The sequence below is a fragment of the Somniosus microcephalus genome, chromosome 25 (genome assembly GCF_052327205.1).
Source record: "Somniosus microcephalus isolate GS21.2 chromosome 25, FLI_Smic_1.0, whole genome shotgun sequence".
Classification (NCBI taxonomy): Eukaryota; Metazoa; Chordata; class Chondrichthyes; order Squaliformes; family Somniosidae; genus Somniosus; species Somniosus microcephalus.
In genome coordinates this window covers 35,125,307-35,149,571 of record NC_141011.1, presented here as the reverse complement: position 1 = coordinate 35,149,571, position 24,265 = coordinate 35,125,307, and the positions used below count along the sequence as shown (strand labels likewise).

Sequence of the window (24,265 nt, the reverse complement as noted above, 5' to 3'; positions counted from 1 at the left end):
AGGTGTCATCCTTTGGATAAGAAATTAAATCGAGGCTCGGTCTTCAGTGGTTCGATGGGGAGATGCTAAAAAATCCCATGGCACTATTTGAAGAACAGCAGGGAGTTATTTCAGTGTCCTGCCCAACATTCCTCTCTCAACCAACACCACCAAAAAATAGAAACAACCCAGTATACATCATCAGGCAGTATGAAAAGTCTCTAAGAGGGTACTTTTACAGGCTCGACATTCTCAATATCTTTTTTACTTTAATATTTCATAGTGGGGGGGGGGGGAGGGTAGGACTTTGAATTAAGAGTATTCTCTCAAATTTTTAATGTTTGAGATCTTATTAGTCGTAAACTGATGTCAGCTGTTTTTTGGTCAAATTCGAGCAAGATGGGACTGTCTTCCAGAATGAATGGTGAGACCTTGAAAGATTAGAAAAAGAGGTATTTAAACCTAAAAATGATTGTGTGCAATATTAGTGTACAAACGCTTAATTAATTTATAAGATATTATTTTGTCAGTTATTTTAATGGAGATGTTAATCCACTTAAAATAAACAAGTTAATGTCTTTGTTAAAACTATGGACAAGCGGGGCTGGATTTTACCAGCCCTGAGGAGGCGGGACTGCTGGGCAAGTCAAAAAGAATGGGAGCGGGTCCCGAACCCGCTCCCAACCCACCTCCAACCAATCTTCCCGGGAGTCGGGTCCCCGACTCCTAGCGGCGGGAAGAGGATTATAGCCACTTAACTGCCTGTTAACAGGTAGTTAACAGGCAGTTAAGAGGCTTTTTCCAATTTTTAGACTTCTGCTGCGGGCTTCCCGATGTCGGGGAGCCCGTCAGGGTAAGTGAGGCGTGCTGTGGGTCTGTTGTTATGTTGATGTATAGATGACAGCTGCAGAAGTGGTGTGAAGGATGTAATGGGACACTGGTGAGCATCAGAGGTAAGGAAATGTTGGGAAAGTCATTTTTAATGTGTTTAGATTTTTCTGTAGGTGACACGCTTTGAAGTGTTTGTGTGGCCTCACCTCATTGGGAGAAGTGACAGATTGCTTCTGTACCCTCACCTGCAGCTGCCATCTGTTTCATCCTAAGGAGAGAGTCACTGGAGAGTCTGGGTGCAAGTGCTCACCTTCGTACAGTGATTGTCAATGTTTGACAGCACCGTAATGCTGTTAAATCATCTGCCAAAAATTTATGGTTCATGTGCCTTTAAGAAAACCGGCAGATGAAGCGTCATCAACTGACGTCATCTGACACCGGCTTTCCCTCAATTGGCCAGCAAGCCTGCAGGGCGGGCTTCACAAGGCCAATCAGGGGAAAATAGCGTCTGTGCGTCGGATGTCGCTGGGGGCGGGACTAGAACCCAGAAAGCAGCAGTCCCGCCCCCAACGCGTCTCGGTGAGTAAAATCCAGCCTGTGATGTCATAAAAACCATCTTAATACACTAACATCATGCCTAGTAATATATAGGCTTTAGAATTTAAAAATATAAATGATCTATAATAGGGTTGATATGCCTATCAATTAGTCCAATAAAAGGCGACGAGTTAAGAACGTAACTGAAGGTTTTTATTGGCTAAATAACAGAGCCCACCCTCGTGGGTGATCCGATCCAACAGGGAGGAATACTAGCCAGTCAGCTACCTTTATACCTGGGCAGGTAATGGGCGGAGTCGGAGGTGGTCAGCCCAGGTATAACAGTGCGACAAGAGGCGACCTCGTGTAGTGATGTGACAGTGAGAACAGTGAGAACAATATACAGTGATAACTATAACAGTGGTTTACCACATTCACCCCTTGTTTAGATTAGAGTCCGGCGGGGTGAAGTGTATTACCAGCTCTGGTATGTCAGTCTGTCCGGAGGCTTCGTTAGCCTCTCCGATCGTCGCAGCGGCGGTGTTACATTATCCGGTGTTAAAGCTGGTGTCTGCGTAGTCGGCAAAGGCTCGTGGGGTTCCGGCATGCCGTCTACCTCGGCTGGACTCGGGGGGTTGGGAGGGGGGGGTGAGGGTGCGAGGTCTCGTAAGGAGACAGTGTCCTCCCGTCCGTCTGGGTAAGCCACATAGGCGTACTGGGGGTTGGCGTGCAGGAGGTTCACCTTCTCGACCAGGGGGTCCGTTTTATGGGCCCTCACGTGCTTTCGCAGCAAGACGGGTCCCGGAGAGGTCAGCCAGGTTGGTAGGGTGGTTCCCGTAGTCGACTTCCTGGGGAAGACAAACATTCGAGCATGGGGGGTGGTGTTAATGGCAGTGCAAAGTAGTGACCGGATGGAGTGCAGCGCAATCGGGAGGACCTCTTGCCAGCGGGAGGTTGGGAGGCCCTTAGACTTTAAGGCTAAGAGGGTGGCCTTCCATACCGTCGCGTTCTCTCTTTCCACCTGGCCGTTCCCTCGGGGGTTGTAGCTGGTGGTCCTGCTTGCTGCAATACCCCTCTCCAATAGGAACTGACGGAGTTCCTCGCTCATGAAGGAGGCGCCCCGGTCACTATGTATATAGTTCGGGAACCCGAACAAGGCGAAGAGTTTGTTCAGGCATTTAATGACCGTGTTACTGGTCATGTCTGGGCAGGGGAAGGCAAAGGGGAAACGGGAGTACTCATCAACGATGTTGAGGAAGTACACATTACGGTCGGATGACGGTAGGGGCCCCTTGAAGTCGATGCTCAGACGCTCGAAGGGGCGGGTGGCCTTGATCAGGCTTGCTCTGTCCGGCTTATAGAAGTGCGGTTTGCACTCAGCACAGATCTGGCAGTTCCTGGTCATGGTCCTGACCTCCTCGATGGAGTATGGCAGGTTGCGGGCCTTAATGAAATGGTAGAGTCTGGTGACTCCGGGGTGGCAGAGGTCATTGTGGAGGGTCTGAAGTCTATCACTTTGCGCGCTGGCGCATGTAATGCGTGAAAGAGCATCAGGGGGGTCGTTCAGTTTACCGGGCCGGTACAAGATCTCATAATCATAGGTGGAAAGCTCGATTCTCCACCTCAAGATTTTGTCGTTCTTGATCTTGCCCCTCAGCTTGTTATTAAACATGAAGGCAACCGAGCGTTGGTCGGTGAGGAGGGTAAATCGTTTGCCTGCCAAGTAGTGCCTCCAGCGCCGTACTGCCTCCACAATTGCCTGGGCTTCCTTCTCGACCGACGAGTGTCGGGTCTCGGGGCCCTGTAGGGTCCTTGAGAAGAAGGCTACCGGCCTACCCTCCTGGTTAAGGGTAGCGGCTAGGGCGAAGTCGGATGCATCGCTCTCCACTTGGAAGGGGATTGACTCATCCACTGCGTGCATTGTGGCCTTGGCTATGTCTCCCTTAATGAGGGAGAAGGCCGCGCACGCCTCTTCCGTGAGGGGGAAGGATGTGGTTTTCAGGAGGGGTCTGGCTTTGTCCGCATAATTGGGTACCCATTGGGCATAGTAGGCGAAAAGCCCCAGGGTTCTCCTAAGTGCTTTTGGACAGTGGGGGAGGGGTAGCTCCATGAGGGGGCGCATTCTTTCGGGGTCGGGGCCGATGACTCCGTTCTCTACTACACAGCCAAGGATGGCAAGGCGCGCTGTGTTAAACACGCATTTCTCCTTATTGTAGGTGAGGTTCAGCCGTTGGGCCGTACGGAGGAATTTCTCCAGATTCACGTCATGGTCCTGCCGGTTGCGGCCGCAGATGGTGACATTATCGAGATAGGGGAAAGTGGCCTGTAGTCCGTTCTGGTCAACCATCCGGTCCATCTCCCGTTGGAAAACCGAGACCCCGTTGGTGACACCAAAGGGGACCCTAAGGAATTGGTAGAGGCGGCCATTCGCCTCGAAGGCGGTGTACTGGCTGTCCTCCGGGCTGATGGGGAGTTGGTGGTAGGCCGACTTGAGGTCGATGGTCGAGAATACGCGGTATTGTGCAATCTCATTGACCATGTCCGATATGCGGGGGAGGGGGTATGCGTCCAGCTGGGTGTATCTGTTTATGGTCTGGCTGTAGTCGATAACCAGGCGATTTTTGTCGCCGGTCTTGACTACCACCACCTGGGCACGCCAGGGGCTGCTGCTCCCCTCAATAATGCCCTCTTTCAGGAGTCGCTGCACCTCAGAGCTAATGAAGGCTCTGTCCCCAGCGCTGTACCGCCTGCTCTTAGTAGCGACAGGTTTGCAGTCGGGGGTGAGGTTAGCGAACAGGGAAGGTGGCGGTACCTTGAGGGTGGATAGGCTGCAGGTGTTACGCGGTGGGCGGTTTAACTTTCGCTGGTTGTCGACTGTGAGTGGGGGGAGGGGTCCACCGTATGCTAGGGTTACACTTTGGAGGTGGGATTGGAAGTCCAGCCCTAGTATGACGGCAGCGCACAGCTGGGGGAGTACGAGGAGTTTAAAATTTTTATACTCTGTCCCTTTAACCGACAATGTCACGACACAGTAGCCGCTGATGTCTGTGGCGTGCGACCTCGATGCCATCGAGATGCGGCTGCGCGTTGGCAGGACGGGGAGGGAGTAGTGGCTCACCGTGTCTGGGTGGATGAAGCTCTCCGTGCTTCCGCTGTCGAACAGGCAGGTCGTGGCGTGGCCGTTGACTTTGATGTCCATCATTGAGCTGGCCAGGTGGTGCGGGCGGGCTTGATCCAGGGTCACGGAAGCTAGGGTGTAGATGAGCGCGTCGTTGTCATGACAAGATGGCGGCGAAGATGGCGGCCCCCGTAGTTCACATGAGGCTCTGTTTAAATCGTTTGCCCCGCACAAAGATGGCCGCCCCTGCTGTTCCCATGAGGCTCTGCAGGCTTCGGCTGCCCCGCACAAAGATGGCCGCCCCTGGTTTTCCCATGAGGCTCTGCAGGCTTCGGCTGCCCCGCACAAAGATGGCCGCCCCTGGTTTTCCCATGAGGCTCTGCAGGCTTCGGCTGCCCCGCACAAAGATGGCCGCCCCCAGGGTTCGCATGAGGCACTGCTGGCTTCTGAGGATTTGCTTCTGCAGGCCTTGGAGAAGTGGCCTTTCTTGAGGCAGGTTTTGCAGGTCGAGTTTTTGGCTGGGCAGCGCGACCTCGGATGCTTCTCCTGGCCGCAAAAGAAGCAGCCAGCGGCCCGATCGGGGTTGCCTGATGTCGGGGCCGGTACCGGGGCTAGCGGGCCCGGTCGGATCCGTGATGCAGACGCTGAGGTAGGTCCCGGGGGCAGCGCTGTGAAGGGTGGTGGGGTGGGGGTCGGGCCCGAGTCCCAGGGTCGCGAATAGTACCTGGCAAACGCTTCCTGGTCTTGCTGGGTGGCCTCTAGGGTGAGGGCGAGGGCTTCGGCCTTGTCCAGGTCTATGTCCTTAGCTTCAAGCAGTCTTTGCCGTGTGTAGTCGGAACGTAGGCCTCTCACCAAGGCGTCGCGGACATTGTCTTCCATGTTCGCAGTAGCCGTCACCGCTTTAAAGTCACAGTTCCTGCCGAGTTGTCTCAGCGCTCGTGAAAATTCAGCTATCGATTCTCCTGGCTGTTGCTGGCGAGATCTTAAGAGATGCCTAGTGTACATGTAGTTTACCTGTTTCAGTAGGTTGATGGCGTCGTCGTACGTAGTCATGTCCTGGATGAGTGTATATACTCTCGGGCTCGCTTGGGCTTTCAGGACTCTTAGTTTGGATCTCTGAGGGACGACGGCTTCCTCCAGGTACGATTCGAAGCAGTCCAGCCAGTGTTTGAAGTCGTTGGCTGAGTTTGGTGCCTGTGGGTTTAGATCCAGGTATGGTGGTTTCAAGGCTTGCAGCCAAGCCGGCTGGTGTGGCCCGTTGTCTGGAGGCTGCTGTTGCTGTGCTGCTGGGTGAGCTCCTTGCTGTTGCTGTTCATTATCAGACATCTTTAAAATTTAGTCAATAAAATTGATATGCCTATCAATTAGTCCGATAAAAGGCGACGAGTTAAGAACGTAACTGAAGGTTTTTATTGGCTAAATAACAGAGCCCACCCTCGTGGGTGATCCGATCCAACAGGGAGGAATACTAGCCAGTCAGCTACCTTTATACCTGGGCAGGTAATGGGCGGAGTCGGAGGTGGTCAGCCCAGGTATAACAGTGCGACAAGAGGCGACCTCGTGTAGTGATGTGACAGTGAGAACAGTGAGAACAATATACAGTGATAACTATAACAGTGGTTTACCACAAGGGTACCTTGCATGGGGTGCACAACGTAAGTACAAAGATTTAGAATTAAATAAAAAGTAAAATTAAAACAAAAAGAGGAACAAAAATGAGTGAAAAAGGAAGACAGTACACATCTTTATAAAAGCTTTAAGCCATTGTGGAAGCTGTTTCTGACAATAAGTAGCTTTGTCATTGTAATGTTAGTGTTTGTTTCAGTGTCATAGTGAGCTGAATTCCCTGCAGTTGCTGGGGATATCAGTGTTAATTGAATAATCTGAACCCATTCCATCATATTTTTAATCACATTTCTAATTACCGAATATTCATTTCTAAGTAAGGTTTTATAAAATGTTCAACGTAATGACCACACACACAAACAGATTTTTTTTTAAATATTTATTTGTTTAAACACAAACTTGTGAAATAGCTTGTTTAAAAAACCTGCATAAATCTATATCTGAAGGAATTCAGCTATCTGATTTCTAAAAGATTAATACACATGTACTTAGAAATTAAAGTGGAAATTCAAACTACTTCATAAAAATATTGTTTTAGCCCAAAAAAATGATGGTTGAACGCCTCATCTAGATGAGAGGCATAGTTTTAAGGGAAATGGGCCAATTTCACTTTCACCACTGTTCGGTCTTTCTTCTCATTTTAAGGTGCTGACACTTGCTGGGGTGCAGTGCCACAGATGTCAAGACACCCTCCAGTATGCACCCAAACATCCATTCTTCATGTCAGCCAAGCATTGACTGTCGGAAGGCTTTGCGGGCATGGAGGCACATTACATCCAACCCTGATTCTATCCTCATCCGATATCCACATACACATGCCAGAAGGGGCTGCTGGAAATCAATCAGGAGCAGAAACTCTAGATAACTTTTCCCTTCCTAAGTCGGAGTGTTGAGGTCAATGACAGCACTCCAGTGCCATCCCAGATGAGATCATCGAACAAAGCACAGACCAGGGGTTACACCTGGGACCTTCCTGGTCTCTACCATATTAGCCGGTGCATTCGGTCCACTAAGCCACCAGGACACTGCTACCTCCATAGAATCATAGAATAGTACATCATAGAGGGAGGCCATTCGGCCCATTGAGTCTGTGCCGGCTCTTCCGAAGAGCAATCCAGTTAGTCCCACTCCCCCGCTCTTTCCCCATATCCTTGCAATTTTTTCTTCAAGTATTTATCCAATTCCCTTTTAAAAGCTACTTTTGAATCTGTATCCACCACCCTATTAGGTAGTGCCATTCCAAATCCTAAGCACTCGTTGCATAAAAAAGTTTTTCCTCATGTCGCCTCCAGTTCTTTTGCCAATCACCTTAAATCTATGCCCTCTCATGATCGACCCTTTAGCAATTGGAAATAGTTTCTCTTTATTTACTCTATCTAAATCCTTCATGATTTTAAACACCTCTATTAAATCTCCTCTTAGCCTTCTCGGCTCCAAGGAGAACAACCCCAGCTTCTCTAGTCTATCCAAGTAACTGTATTCCCTCATCCCTGGAACCATTCTATTAAATCTCTTCTGTGCCCTCTCCAAAGCCTTCACATCCTTCCTAAAGTGTGTTGCCCAGAACTGGACACAATACTCCAGTTGGGGCCAAACTAGTGTTTTATATAGGTTAGCATAACTTCCTGGCTTTTGTACTCTGTGCCTTTATTTATAAAGCCCAAGATCCCATATGCTTTATTAACTGCTTTGGTAATCTGTCCTGCCACCTTCAAAGATTTGTGCACAAGCAACCCCAGGTCTCTCTCTTCTATCTTGTAGATAGTACACACTGCAGCCAACTTACTTAGCATTGTCCAGGAACTGGACCTGGGTCCTTCATGATCTGTATGGTTCAGTTGCCCAGTGCCTTTGCCAGCTGAGCGCTTGGGGGATTCCCAAGTGAGATTTTACTGTCCCACCATATTAACGCTACAACATCAGAAAAAAGTAGACCAGTGGCACAGGTTTCATACTATCCTGAAGCAGTGGGACACCAGTTCTGACCCACTATTTTCTCACTCCTGATAGCAGTTGGGTGGAGGTGCCCAATTCAATAGTTGGGAGTTTTATTTACATTACCCACAACACCAATGTATGGTACCATCAGAATCACCTGCATAGGAACAGTCAGGCACAAAGATCCAAGTCACGGTGTCAGGACATGGTGAAGCCACATCTGTCACCTGTTTCCTGACAGCACCTGGGGAGTGAGTGATGCGCTATCAATTACTCATAAAGGACTGAGAGTTAAGAGAGTAACTAAAGGCTTTTATTGACAAAAGAATGAAGGTCTGCCTCGAGTGGTCGACCGGTCCAGAATACAAAGGGGCTGGGGAGCAGTCACCTTTATACTAGGACTTGTGGGAGGAGTCAGCCGAGGCATGTCCAGGCATGTACACAGTGGAATACAAACAGTGGTTTACCACAGTGAGGTTGTGTCTTTTTTCCACAGCAGTAGAACATCACTGGAGAGCTTGGAAAGAGACACTCAACCAATCCAATTCATCCTGCTGCTCAGCTCCATGCTCAGGAAACTGCTCGGGTTGTTGGTTGTTTTCTACTCCCTGTTGCTTCGCTGCCAGAAATATTTTCCCTCCACACCACTCTTGGATCAAGAAAATTGTCCAACTCATTTCTGAATGCTTCGTCTTCAGCTGCACATACTACGTGGAGTAGCAGTCCCTTTTGTAATTTTCCTTCATTAAGTATGGAGTACAGGTACTGTACTTACTCCTGGAATTATACTTTGGTTTCAACTGATAGTCCACTTCTCCCGATGTTACAAAAACTATATTTCCAAGTCCATTCCACTGATTCTCATGTGGTTTACTTCTCTGCCACATATGTTTATAATTTTTAATCTATTGCAATATAACCAGAGGCTCTAGGATAAAGTTTTATTAACTTGAAGTGTCATTTCAGTAACATTTTCTTTGAAAATGGTTTTGTGGAATAAAATAGGAAGCTATTACTCAGTAAAAGGAACCTGTTGCAAACTGCAGTAATACCATTTTAGAATAACACGTGTACAGTATTCAGGATACAAAAACCTCATCAGAACTGATCTGAATCGAAACAAATAATTTCATAATTTAAAAACTATTTGGACAACATCTATGGAGAACATAAAATAATTTGCCAGAAATTCTTTGACTTATCAGTGCAGGTATTATATATTTGGTTAAAAATTGTACAGATTTCTATAAGATGAGATAAGCTATTGGGTAAGAGGCACTATCTAGATTTTTTATGTAAATTTGTACAAGTAGCTGTTTGTCTCTTGTGGTCAGCCATACCAGGATTCAGAATGTTTTAGGTCAGGTTAGTTGTTCATTCAAATGCCTTCCAAAAAAATTTACAATCCTGTACATTTTTTTGGGAAAGAACAGAAAGTTTAGAATTTACATGCCCCTTTTAAGAATAATTAGTGGGACAGAACCCTAATACGTCATCGTCTTAAGATTTTGCAATAAGTGGAAGATATATAGGCAAATACTATGCAGTTTCTAAATGTAAAAGTTCCAACTTTGCAAAAAGATTGCCAAGATACATTTAAAGTGGTAATACTCCACTACTATCCCCTAAAGAGGCATATAAAATTTTAAAACTTTTTTGTCCATAAAGGTTACTGTACATATGTTTGTTCTAATGAAGATATCATCCTTACCGTTATTTGCAACCAAGCAGCCTTTTCACCTTTCAATCCTTCATGACAAGATGACCAGCAGCCAACATCCACTTTCACACAACTGCTTCATAAATTCTGCCCAGCTCCTGCCATCGTCTCCATATCCAGTACTGCAGGCACATGAATATCGATATAAAATACTATTTGATCATATGGAGAAAAGTACAAGGCAAGGGGGTTGTGGGGGCGGGGGAAGGAAAAAAACACATCGAATGATTAAAGGTGAAAGGAAGCTATGTGGTTTAAAAGTTGTTTTGCAGGCTTTCAAAGAAAAATCTAACATCTTGTAGTGTTTATTAATAAAACAAAATTCTCTTGTTGACTTTTTCGTGAAGTCAGTTGTTCACTGGTTTGCAGGCTGTTAAATTGTTATTTTTCTGTCCAAGTTCTAGGTTCAGCAAGCAGCTAAATTCAGCCAGGCTGGCTGTCCCTTTAATGATGAAGAAAAAACCCAGCAAGCGGAAATAAAAGCCTTTCATGAAGAATTGAGCAGTACTCACAGGTTCCAGATGTTGGATGTGGACCACTTCTCCTATCAGTCCCTGGCATAGCAGCTCCTGCATAAATAGACCATGACATCACTCAGTGGTATTTGCATCTTGCAATCAGCGCCCAGCGTGCTGTTGATATCACTTGCATCAATATCCTATCATAACCCAGCATGCAAATCAGCCTCTAGAGCTCCAGCACACCCCTGCACCACAGCTCGTGAATCCCCTCCACATCAATGTTGACATCTAAGTCAGGCCTTGACGTTCTTTTTCTCTCTTTATTCTCTGTGCTGTGAACATGATGGAAAATTCCATTTTTACATAGCAAGAGGGCGGGACTGTGGGCAGAGCTTAAGAATTCAGACATTAAACAGACTACCCAGAAATAATCCTGTCACTCAGATGTGCATTGGGCTTTCACAGGAAACAGCCTGCTTTAGCACGCAGAGCACTGAAATACCAAAGGCAATCTTCAGGGCTTTCTGTCCGCCATTACATGATTCAAAAATACATTTTCTTTTTTGCAGATCTGCCTGTAATGAAATTAGTACCAGTTATTTAAAACCCCTTTTTTGTTATTTTGACTTTCAGAAATAAAGGCAATCGATTCTCAAATAATACATTGACAAATATATACACAATATATACAAAGCAATATTACCCAAAATTACCTACACTAACAAAATGCATCACCAAACCTCACTTAGCACAATGACAGATGAAGTTTCACTGCTAGTGTAACTATAGGTACTTTCCACAGAATGAATGTCCTTCAAAACCATTTTATAACCTAATATAGGTATACTGTAGAGTAACACCAACCAGACTGTATTTGTTTCATTTTGGTGAAGGGTCTGTACCCAAAAGGTTAACCAGTCTTTTTTCTTTTCAGATGCTGACAGACTTGCAGTTTTTATTTCAGATTTACAGCATTTGTAGTTTTTCTTTTTATCTGAATATAAAGCTGCAAATGAGTTAACTTGCAAGAACAGTGACATACCAGGAGGCTGTCCTGCAGTTTTACTACTGAATTCTTTTACAAGAGGTTTGTACTGAACATACTATTTAAAAATTAAAATTGGACTTCTCAAGATACTTAGGATAAATCCTGCAGGATTTTACAGCACAAAATATAAACCTGACTGGATTTCACTCCTCACTGGGTGACAGGATCCAACAGGATTAATTTCTGCAGGCTTTTATAGTGGAGATTGGACCTTACTTAAGATTATTATGGCATTCTTTTGTATTGCCTTTCATTATCTTCCCACCCACGAGACATGTGCTATTGCCAGAAGGCACGTGTGGAGGTATAAAGAAAGACTTGCATTTATATAACGCCTTTCATGACCTCAGGTCTTCCCAAAATGCTTTACAGTCAATGAAGTACTTTTGAAGTGTAGTCACTGTTGTAATGTAGGGAAATGATTAGAGTGCGCATGGAGAGAAGAGTTTCTGTAACATTTTACAATAAAAAAACACATCACATTTAAGTAACCATTTCCAAATGGGGTGTTTCCTCAGTTTTATGAGCTTATTGGAAACTCATGAAGAGTTACTGATAATTATGGATTTCAGTTAATTATCTCCTTTTGATTGAATTGTAACAGTGCTAGACAGGAACAATATGAAATACAGAATGAGTCAGGAATCTACAGAATATAGAGCTAGTTTAGTCTAGAATCTATCCACAATCTGAAGACAGAAGTAAGGACAGAGGAAACATTGGCTATTCCTGGTCACCAGGTTTATTGAATCCAAGCAAGTTTACATTTGGGTTGCAGCCAACTGTGTATCCCATGCATTGGGAGCCAGTACCACTAGCACGGGTCTTAGTGTGGTATAAAAGCAGCTAATTAAGAGTGGCCATATACAGTAACAGCTTGTGTTACAGCTGGATGGTTGTGATGGGTTTGGCTTGTGTGCTGTGTGGCTGAGGACTAGTTTCCTCAGAAGGTGATAGAATAGGTCTCAGCTGAGAAAAGACTACATGCAAGGCTAAAACTGAGATGGTGGAATTGTGTATGAGAAGAGTGACAACAGGCAGACAGGTGTGGAACTGGCAGAGGAGAGTGTGCAATGGCAAGCAATGTCTTGTGATGTCTACGGCCAGCCTGGTTTTGATGACAGACTGACTGGCTACAGTCAAGCCTGACTAAGATTAGCTGTTCTTTACTAGTTATTTTATTGCTCAGTGCCTCTCCCTTCTCATGTTTGTCCCTAGCAAGAATCTGCTATTAATATGACAAATAAAAAAACATTACAGTAGCTATTTGAAAACTTGATAACATCTTTTCTAATCATCAAACCTATATATAGGTTTGAGGAAAATGTGTACAGCGCATCTATTTTTGGGTTTGCTAAAGCTTCTCCTGGCTTTTAGATGAAATTAGCAAAGCCTCCTTGATGGCTCAGTGGGTAAATGTACTAGCTAGCATGGTACTGAGCCATACAGACCAGGGAAGTCCCAGGATTGATCACTGATCTGTTTTAACAACAATTTGCATTTATATAGCGCCTTTAACATAGAAAAGCATCCCAAGGCACTTCACAGAGGTATAATTTAAAAAAACGATACCAAGCCAAATAAAGTGAGATTAGGTACGGTTGGTCAAAGAGGTGGATTTTAAGGTAGTCTTAAAAGGAGGAGAGGGAGGCGGAGAGGTTTAGGATGGGAAGTCCAGAGCATGGGGCCTAGAAATCTGAAGGCATGACCCACAGTGGAGGGGGGATGCACAAGAATCTAGAGTCAGAGGAACAGAGAGTTTAGGGAGGGGCGTTATAGGGTTGCAGGAGGTTAGAGGTAGATAGGTTAAGTTAAGTTGGCAGAAGGGGTGCTACAATTGGCCTCAGTGCCCCTGGCTAGCGAAGGGAAAAATCAGTTCTTGCTGCTGATCACTATCCTGTGATCCCTGCTGGAAGTGGACATTGGATGAAGACACGTTGAGCTTGACTGTGCTGCTCACATTGTACATTAGCTTGCTGACAATCACTGTCTAGGCTCATATGGACAGTTACAATTAAGGGTGGTAATGGAGTGGCCTGTACCCACAGATTTGTATCCCAGCAAGGACTCGATACCTTCAAGATGGGATGATAATGCATTGCCTAGTTTATTGATTTTCACTTCAATGCAATAATGAGCGCGCAGTGTATAGTCGGAGATGCTGTCTTTCAGATGAGTTATTAAACCAAACTCCATCTGCCTGCAGGTGGATGTAAAAGATTGCACGGCACTATTCAAAAAACAGCAAGGATTTCTCCCAATGTTCTGACCTATATTCTACCCTAAACCAACACCATCACAAAAAAAATTATCTGGCTATTAATCTCATTTGCAATTGTGGGATCTCGCTGTGTGTAATTGGCTGCCATATCTGTCTATACACCAACAGTGACTGCACTTCAAAATAATTCATTTCATGCAAAGCGTTTTAGGGCATCCTGTGATAAGGAATTACATAAAAGCTAGTTCTTTAGTTTTTATGCCTACCATATGAGGTTATCCCTAGCAAAAGTTTTTATTAAAAATTTCTGTTTGGCAACCTCACAGCAAATGTTTTTTACAATACATTTGTATATGATCACAAAATAATAAAGCATCTGTATACAAAACACTGATAAAAGTTTACTTTGAGAACATGTAGCTCTGCATCTTTGTACAATATGTGCTATGTTTTATATTCCTTTCTGCTGGTAATTGCTGCAGCGTTTTCTAATTCTCCATTTGCGAGTAAATTATCCTCATCTAATTACAGCAACAAAACCAAATTTCCTGAGAATACCAGGAAGTACTGCATGTTAAAGTGAAATTAGCGCAACCGCTCGAAATTCAGAACAATCTTATACAAACCAAAAAAAACACATCAAAGAACTTCAAAGGCCTTGGCCCATAAAGTAACAAATCAAAAGCACTTTGCTCATCATTCCAAAAGCTTGTAGCACCAGAGTAATTTGCCAGATTAAATTATCAGCGACTTTAAAGACACAGTATTGGAAAGTTACATTTAAAATCTGTATTTATCAGACTTCTCCGACAGAGACAGAAAAACTTGCATTTATATAGCGTCTTCCGTGCCCTGAGAATGCCCCAAGTGCATCACAGCCAATTAAATAATGTTGTAGGCAAATGCAGTACCCTATCTGTGCACAAGTTCCCACAAACAGCAATGGGATAAATGATTAGCTAATGTGTTTTGGTTGCATTGGTTGAGGGATAAATGTTGGTAAGGACAAGAGAACTCCCCTGTTCCTCTTCATACAATGCCCTGGGATTGTTTCTGTCCACCAGAACAGGCATACAGGAGCTTGGTTTAATGTCTACTCTATTAGTACTGCACTGCAGTGTCATCTTGTTTAGGTGCTCAAGTGCTGGAATGGGGCTTGAACCCATGACCTTCTGACTCAGAGCGGAGACCAAGTTGACACTGACTTCTAGTCAGTTTGCCCAAGCGCCAGCCTACACAAACACCAACTCTCTCAAAACTCCATCATCCACATTCTGTCCCACACTAATTACTGCTCACCCTCATCCCGGTTCTTGCTAATCTCCTCTGGGGGTCTGCTGAGGTCTGTGGGAGCACATCCGACCAAGCATCTGCATCTTCAAGAGAGATAGGGAGCAAATGGGAACTAACATAGTTTTAAATGGCATTTTAGGTTAACTTTAAACATAAAAAGCATGGTTATAAGGTAGCATGTCTCATATTTTCCAGTGCAAAATAAATATATGTAAAATCAGACATGCTGGCATACCTGAGGTCATCACTGGATGTCAGTGATGTAGTCAGGCTGCCTAGTGTGGAATACTGCAGGATTGCTCACTGACACTAATTGATCAGGACATGGTTGGCAAAGTAGCAGGACGACACATTTATTTTTCAGTCCCCTCCCCCACCCACAATCATCCTCTCTCTCACCCACCATCATGCCATGTACCATTCTTCAGCCAAGCAAACTGGCAACCTACTTTCAGCCATCTGCTGATGCTGCTCATGAGCCCACCACCAGGAGGGGTGTGAGAACCGTTCACTGTGATGGGGAACTCCCATCCTATTTAAAACAGTGCATTTTTCTTTTGAAAGAAAAAGACATTTATAAAACACCTCATCGGCCTAGAAATTGGGTTCTGGTCTTGCCAGGGCTGTAGCGCCAGAAAGTTTGCGCCAGCGGTAATCCGGCAGCGCCCGACGAAAATTCGGGTGCGCCGGGCCCAGACGGCGGCGGGTGCTAAAACCCTCCTTTAGCGCCTCAAAACGGGCGTGAACTTGGGTTTCCCGGCGCTAATCCCCCGCTGCGGCACCCGATGCGGTGCGGCAGGCGGGGGAACTGCAGGCCTCCTCCTCCTGTTAAGGAGGAGCTGCCTGCAGCCGACAACTGTCCGGCGGATTGACCCGACATCTGAGCCCGGCACCTCGGGGAAGTGCCGGGCTCGCATGAGACACTGATCAGGGCCGCGGGGGGGGAATGCAGGAGTCCGGGAAGGGAGGTGCGGGCAGGCGGCCGCCGGGAACGCGGCCGGCCGCCGCTCCACCTTTATGCGCCGGCGCACACTGGGGGAAGACTCTGTTGCCAGAGTCTTAGTTGCGCCTGCCACGGGCGAGGCGGGCGCAACTGAATTTCGGCTTGGGGCCGGGTTACCACGGCAACCGGGACGCTGCGCACACCGATGACGTCATCGGTGCCGGCGCAGCGCTACCGGTCTACCGCCGCGGAAGGGCCCCAGGCAATTTAGGAACCGGCGCCAATTGCAGCGCTAGGCCCTCTAGCGCCGCAAAATCGGTGCTAAGGGCACTGAATTTCTAGGCCCTCATGTCTGAGAAATAGCCGAAGCTTTTCACAAAAAAAAATTACATTTTGTTTTCTTCTTGTGCTGTTAATGAGGCAGCCATTTCACGGAGAAAAAGATCCCTCAAACAGCAATGAGATGAATGACCAGTAATTCTGCTTGTAAGCAATACTCCCCACTCTTAGTATCATGTGATCATTAATGTCCACAAGAGCCACTATTGCAGGCAAATGGGGCCTTCGTTAAACTTATCAAATGACAGCACCTCCGACAGTGCAGCATTCTCTCAGTGCGGCACTGGAATGCTGGCTTTGATTATGGGGTGGGGCTTGACTCAGGTGAGATTGCCATCAACCAAACCTAGCTGCCACATTCCCTCCAGAGAGTGGTCTGCACAGAGCAGGATTAAATGGAGTGGACTTGAACAAAGTGTTTTATTTGGGAATTTGAAAAGAGTGGGAATTCAGAGAAGAGGGGAAAGGAGTTGTTGATTTTTGCCTACACTGCTTGTAGTGCTTTGTGTTACAGGTAGATATTTAATTTCAATCTCCTTAACTTAATCTAGATCAAGTAAGTAGTCAAGAAACTACACTGTAAACTAAGTTACCTAAATACAAATTTAATTAAATTTAATTAAATAAAACAAAGTCATATAGGGATGGCAGTGCAGGTGGTGAGCCGCAACTGCAGCACGTGGGAGTTTGTGAAGAGCATTGTGATCCCGGACAACCACGTTTGCAGTAAGTGCCTGCATCTTGAGGAACTTCAGCTCAGAGTTTTTGAACTGGAGTCTGAGGTGCAGACATTGCAGGACATCAGGGATGGGGAGAGTTACCTGGACGCTTTGATCCAGTAGGCAGTCACACCCCTTAGGTTAGGTAGTGGTACAGGTCTGGTTAGTGGTCAGGGGCAGGAGGGTGTGACTGCAACTCAGGCAGGTAAGGGCACCCCAGGTACAGTGCTGGAGGAGCTTCAGTCTTTTCCCTTGTCCAACAGGTATAAGGTTCTTGCTGCCTGTGTGGATGAGGGAAAAGCCTGCAGGATGGATGAGCAAGCTGACCATGGCACCATGCTGCAGGAAGCCATTCAAGTGGGGGAAGTGAAAGGGAATGTAGTTGTGGCAGGAGACAGTATAGCCAGGGAGATAGATACTGTTCTCTGCAGCCGCGACCGAGAGTTCCGAAGTTCCAATAATGCCAGGTGCCCTTCAGCGCCTCAATTGGTGCCGACCGGCAATTTTTCATTTCTGAGCCTGAATGGTGAGTGTCAGCAGGCTATTTGTATCATGGGGGGAAAATAACAGAGGAGCTCACTCTTATCCGCAACCAACATATAAGTACATGTACTTCGTAGAGGAGTCCTTGAATAGTAATCTGAAGCAGGAACCCGGTCTAATTTTTTCCCTCCATCGTCTGAGGAACTGAGGCCAAAGCGTAGTGACTCTAATATCACTCCCATTGAGCATGGCAAACTCAGTAGATAAGGAATCAAACCTTGGAGCTTGTGGGTCTGAATGGCACATTGCCGCATCACAAGGTGCATTTCCCACTAAGCCAATTGGTGGGGCTCTACATGTTTGTATTTCTCAGACATCTGCACGTCTTGTTACGCTGTAAATGCTTCTTCTTGTAACTCAATATTTCCGTTTAAATGAACACAGAATGAAAACTTTCTGTACTCGTTACATTTCTTCCATTGCTGAATATTTTTGATGGTCAACTTCTACAAGGGGAAACCATTCAAACAGAGATTGCATGCTTCCATATCTACAGCTTACATCAAACCTGTCAGTGCCATTGCAACATTTCTGAGCAACGGTCACTATTTATAAATAGATTAACAAAGACATGTCAGCAATGATAGTAAGCTGTGACAGTTTAACCTAGAAAATAAAAGATGAAGGAGGCAATTTCTTAACTTCTTTACCCAGAGAGTGGTTAGAATATGGAATTTGCTACTTCATGGAGTAGTTAAAACGAATAGCATAGATGCATTTAAGGGGAAGCTAGATAAATACATGAGGGAGAAAGGAATAAAAGGATTTGCCGATAGGTTTAGATGAAGAAGGGTGGGAGGATGTTTGTGTGGAGCATAAACACACGAGACAAAATGATTGGCTTCCCTGGTCAAGCAGACGCACGCATGGGCCTCTAGTGGTGTGGGTGCCTGCTGACAGCAGTAAAATAAGCCGATGTACCCCAGACTGCCTATACTCTGGCAGGGTCAGGAGCAGAGCACATAACTGGCAACGATGCCAGGATATTAAACCACAGATTTGTAAAAATTCATTCTTGGGATGTGAGCAGTACTGGTAAGGCCAGCCATTCTTCTTGAATCACGAGTGTTTTGATACAACTGAGTGGCTTGCTGGGGTAGTTAAGAATCAACTACGTTGGTGTGGTACTGTAGTTATATATAGGCCAGACTGGGTAAGAATGGCAGGCTTCCTTCCCTAAAGGACATAGCGAACCTGTCTGGTTTTTACTATAATCCGACAGCTCCAGTCACTTTTACTGATACCAGCTTTTTATTTCCTGAACTGAATTCAAATTCTCCAACTACCACAGTGGGATTTTGACTCACTTTCTTTGGATTATTAGGCCAGGTATTTGGATTACTAACATACAATAACATAACCACTACACTACCATACCCACAATGCCATGATTTTTGTCCCAGTTGCATCCAAATAACCCACACACTTGAGTATGGTTTTAAAAAACTGCAAAACTTGTAAAATATATGCAGAATTTAGTGCAATCAATTCAAACTAGTAGCTATAAATTTGCAATCGTCCAGTGATGGGAAGTAGTTTTGCTGTGAGGCGTGTCTGAGACAGTCCTAGCAAAGAACTGAAAAGGTCCCCTGATGCCTTTGGAACCATATCCCAGCAAGGAGTGAACACCTTCTGGTGAGGGAGAGAAAAATTGGCAGAGAAATTTTGTTTTTAGGAATACACAGCAAACAAAGTGGTAGAAAAGGTGTGTTTATTTTTGATAGCTAGCACGAGGGGAATTGTACTTCCACAAAGCACCCTCTAAATAAATAACAACCCTGCAGAACTTTTGCCAGTAATGGCATCATACAGAAAACCACTGTACAATTTCATACACACTGCTGCCAAGAATTGCATTTACTAAAAGTCTGTACAGCGACTTGCATTTACTAAAAGTCTGTACAGCGACTTGCATTTACTAAAAGTCTGTACAGCGACTTGCATTTACTAAAAGTCTGTACAGCGACAAGCCTCAAGACACATTGTAGGCTTTTTCTTGTTTCTCTACTGTTGACAAAGTGGTCTGATAAATAGCAGCTAGTGCTGTGACAGGCTTAAAGATACACTACAGTTTTCTGTGCCTGTGTGACATTTATTATTTTGGGCTCTTGTCCAATGTATTATAAAAAAATAACAAATATTTAATGCGCAGACAGAATCAAAGGAAGAGTGAAAATGATAAAGAGAAACACTGGAGTAACTTGATAATCTGATCACATTGGATGCTGACCATTTTCTTTCTGAATTAAAGGAAGCCGTTGGATAAATAATTGAGCAGACTTGCTCTGTCAGGGAATCTGAACTAACAGCGTGGCCTTGGGGAGCACACCCTTCATCTGAATTAAAAGCTGTCTTCGGTAGCCCAGAATACACCAAGTACGCCAGCTCCAATTCTTAAATTGGTGACATATCCTGCATGACTGCAGGCCTGGTACAGTGTTGCACATGCACAGATCGAAGATTGTCCAATTCTCCTTTTACTGAGCTCCCTGTTGATTTAGTGGGTAAAGAAATTGCTCATCGTACTAGTAAGCAACTTAAACCAGTAGGTCCCATATTCAATCCCTGGTCTGTGTTGAATTAGCTGATCGCAGCTTGGGCAGCAGTAGGAGTGTTACAATTAATCTAGACACAAGTCACTGCATTTGCTGTTCAAACTGTTTGGGGGTTGCTGTTCATTCAGCAACGGCAGGGTTAAATAGAGGCTAATCGAGTCCATTTGAATCATGCTAATTGAGTCTGGTTTCACTTCCTGTGTGTTCAATGGGATATTACGCTTGTTGGAGTTCACCTGATATTGCCAGTGTTTGGATTATCGCAGTAATATAGTCAGCCAAACAGGAAGCAGGAGCAGAGCCCCAGCCATTGAGGGATCTGCATCTTGTTAGCACTCACTCTCAGCTGGAAAGGATGCATGGTTGACAGCAGCCAAGGAAAACTGAGTAAAATGTAATTATGAAAACATACATCTGTATATACACTCACAATTGGATCATGTTAAAAATGGTTCTATTTGGAAAGAAAGTTTTCTGTTCTCTAGAAATCACTCTGATCCGTAATGGCCATTCCCACCTTTATTAATGGATCTCAGAAATGATCCTTGTGGATAAGCTGATTCTAAAGTATTTACAGCTGGAGTTTCCACAGGTGTTGTTCTGCTCATTCGCCATAACTTTGGCGGAAAACAGTGGAAACCCCACATAAACAGCGTAGACGGTCATATACGTCATTTCTGTGGGGTTTCTGCCAAAGTTACAGTGCATAATTGGGAGAACCATTGCAGAAATTCTAACTCTAGGTTTTAAGTGATGAAGTTTCTCTGGAAAGAGAGAGACAGAGGGTGAAGTGCTGTTATGGTTACCAATTGATAGATTTGTTAAATAGTTATTACTAAATAGACTCTGTTCTATATACATAACCTTGTTTGGAGCTTTGTCTGAAAAAACCCCTGAAAATCCCATTTTCCTGTGATTCTATGGGTGTTCACAATTTTCACCCAGACTTGCATATCAAAAAATTGCAAGCATGTAGTCCATGATTTTCTGCCAGTTAATTTGAATGGACTGAAAATCAAGGGCAGTGCACCCACAATTTCCCCAACATGTGCAACCAGCTGGTGACGCTCTCTACCAATAGTCAATACTCTGAAAGTTACCTCCTGGAGGTTCTGCCTGAGAGAGCAGTATAGGTAATAATTCATCATCATCAAGACCAAACAGTTCAAATCCAGAGCAAGGAACAGCTGAAAAAAGTGCAAGTTGAAGACCAGTCAGAAGAGCAGTGTTGGCATGTCAGCTGGTGAAAAGGAGAAGCACAGTTCTGATGCTTGAGGACACTCCATTCCAAGCAGGACAAGTCAAGTATGAATGTGAAGGCAGTCCTGAGTCTACATGTTAGTAGAGTTACAAATACCTGAAAGAATTCCATGAACACCCCATTTTGCAACAAGAGTAATTGTTGGACCTCGTCCCCAATCTAACAAAAGTTATTGTTATTCGAAAAAGAGCAGGGGAGTTATCCCCAGTGTCCTGGCCAATATTTATCCCTCAAATCAACATTACTAAATAAAACAGATGATCTGGTCATTTATCACATTGCTGTTTGTGGGAGCTTGCTGTGCGCAAAATTGGCTGCTGCGTTTCCTACATTACAACAGTGACTACACTTCATAAGTACTTCATTGGCTGTAAAGTGCTTTGGGACATCCTGAAATCATGAAAGGCACCATATAAATGCAAGTTCTTTCTTTATTTATTAGTATTCATTGACTTCTCCAAATGGGTAAGAGATATTCCCCACTGGGCATTCAACAACTGAGGAAACTGCTGAGAATTTGGTGTAGAGAAAGTTTGCATGTTTCAGGACTTGTCTGACAGTCACAGTGCAATCAAAGATTCAGGCACAAATTTGGGGCAAGGGCCCTGTTCCACCTTTTTTACAAACATAAGTGGGGCTGGGTGCTTCTTGCGTCCCCCTCCTTTCTCCATGAGGATGATACCAGAGGAAGCGGGACTGCCAGTTCTGCTATACTGTCCCCCAAGTACACCCAGATGATGTAAGTAGAGCCAGATCCTGACTGAAGTGGGCCCCATATCTGATTCAAATCAGTCAAAGAGCAGCAACCGTGAATTGCTACAGATTCATTAGGATGATGCGAGGGATGGGTAACTACAGTAACGAGGAGAGATTGAGATATTCAGATTATTTCAATGGAGCAGAGGAGGCTAAGAAAGATTTAATAGAGGTTTTTTAAATTATGAAGAGTTTTGTTAGCATGAATAAAAAAGATTATTTCCTTTAGTAATTAAAAATTGTCACTAAAAGAGTGAAGAAAGAGGTTAGAAGTTTCTTTACACAAAGGGTCGTTGGAGTATGGAATGGAGAGACCATTGCATTTTTAAAGAGAAAGTTAGATAAATATTTGAGGCAGAGGAAGATACTGAATTATGGGGAAAACATAGGGCAGTGGGATTAGTTTTGGATACTCTTACAAAAAACTGACACGACACAATGGGCCAAATGGCCTCCTTCTGTGCTGTAAACTTCTATTGTTCAGAGGTTCTGTAGAGAGACAGAGGCAAGCGTTGAGTAGTGTTGCAGTTGCTGACTTGTATCGTTGTTACTGATTATTATTAAATACACTCTATTCTATATACATAATTGCATTTAAACTGATATTTTTATTCAGTTGACACATGGATTTTCACTAAACTTATGTAGTGTAAAACCACAGTCCAACCTAGATCTGGAGTAAAGTTAGCCTGCCTACTCGAAGGAGCGTCACTCCACTTTGCTCCAGTTAGATTGGGCCCAGAGTCCAGGTTTAGGCTGCATTTACACTGTACCTGTACTACACCAAAATTATAGTTATAGAGAATATGTAGCCATACTGACCAGAACAGCTCAATGGATTTAAATGTTTTCAAAAGGTATATAAAAAAGTGTTCCAAGCCGAGAGACTATTGCATGGACCTAGTAGTCAACCAACACTTAAATCCATTGAACTGCTGTGTAAAATATGGTAACAATTAGATTGAGAATTTTAACATAGAAATTTACGGCACAGATTACAAAAATATACAACAAACCTTACTTCCATACAAATATGTTAGTGAGTATTTAGTAAGTAATGAAATGATGAAGTTGGAGTATCTAATATAGATAGAGTTGCTGTGCTCAGCTGGGTAGAGTTTTTTCAGTTTGTGCAGTGATGTTTGACAGATAAAATATTAAAAGAGTGACAAGTTTTTGGAATTAAACAGTACAGATAAAAAAAAGGGCACAGCGCAGAATGGGACAAACTATTTGAGGTAACAATGTCACGCTGTCCCTTGGAGTGCTGGCTTGTGGTAAGACCACAGCAGCTGTGGGCAGAAGCCTTTCTTAACGGTTTAACACATTCTACTCCAGGTAGAAGTAGTTCTGTTTTTTTGTTAAGTATTTTTTATTTTCACCTCCCCTACCCTTTTCCAAGGTCTTCCCAGGTCAGCCCTGACACATATATGTTAACCATTCGCATTTGATATGGACAGTCAGCATTGTGGACTTCTGCCCACATTAGTAGAACAAAATCAGTGCTGGCCAGGCCACTCCCTGAAGTGCTGCTCCCAAGTTTCCACATGCTCTTGTACCTGCTGTGATTGACAGTGCTGTAAACTGTCTTTGGGGAATTCTTGCAAGATTAGCGTGCCCAAGCAGGTGGAGTATCTATGTACTACATCTGGTGAGTGGGCTAGGTATGATTAAATCTCTTTTGGGTCAGGCAGAATCTTGAATAAACACCATAACCAACACAATCAATTGCTTTCTATTAAACACAGAATTACTACACAAAATCATCAAGACCTGTGGTTGCCAGCACTTGCAATGCACATCAAAGTTGTTATTGTTGGATTTTGTTTCGAATTAACTCACAATTTACATGAGAAATTTAAACATGCCAAAAGCAAGCAACATTTCAAATTTCCTGTGTGACTCAAGTGTTTAATCAAAACACTCGCCTTGGCTAGCGGTGCGGCTAGTGCTCCAGAACTAGCCGCACCTCTAGCCAAGCTGCTCCAGTACAGCTGCAACACTGGTATCTATCCGACAATGTGGAAAACTGCCCAGGTAGGTCCTGTCCACAAAAAGCAGGACAAATCCAATCCGGCCAATTACCACCCCATCAGTCTACTCTCAATCATCAGCAAAGTGATGGAAGGTGTCACTGACAGTGCTATCAAGTGGCACTTACTCACCAATAACCTGCTCACTGATGCCTAGTTTGGGTTCCGCCAAGACCACTCTGCTCCCGACCTCATTACAGCCTTGGTTCAAACATGGACAAAGGAGCTGAATTCCAGAGGTGAGGTGAGAGTGACTGCCCTTGACATCAAGACAGCATCTGGCCGAGTGTGGCATCAAGGAGCCCTAGTAAAACTGAAGTCAATGGGAATCAGGGGGAAAACGC

General features: G+C 44.7%; 1 protein-coding gene across 4 annotated transcripts in view; it reads right to left on the bottom strand.

Annotated features, from left to right (window-relative positions):
• Positions 1-24,265, bottom strand: part of LOC147100682 (uncharacterized) — a 269,041-nt gene that overhangs the window by 144,990 nt on the left and 99,786 nt on the right. For all 4 annotated transcript variants that reach the window (XM_085967190.1, XM_085967189.1, XM_085967192.1 and 1 more), the window contains one exon: positions 10,262-10,318. In XM_085967190.1, coding sequence (XP_085823316.1) covers positions 10,262-10,318 — 57 coding nt within the window. The remainder of the gene's footprint in view (positions 1-10,261; positions 10,319-24,265) is intronic.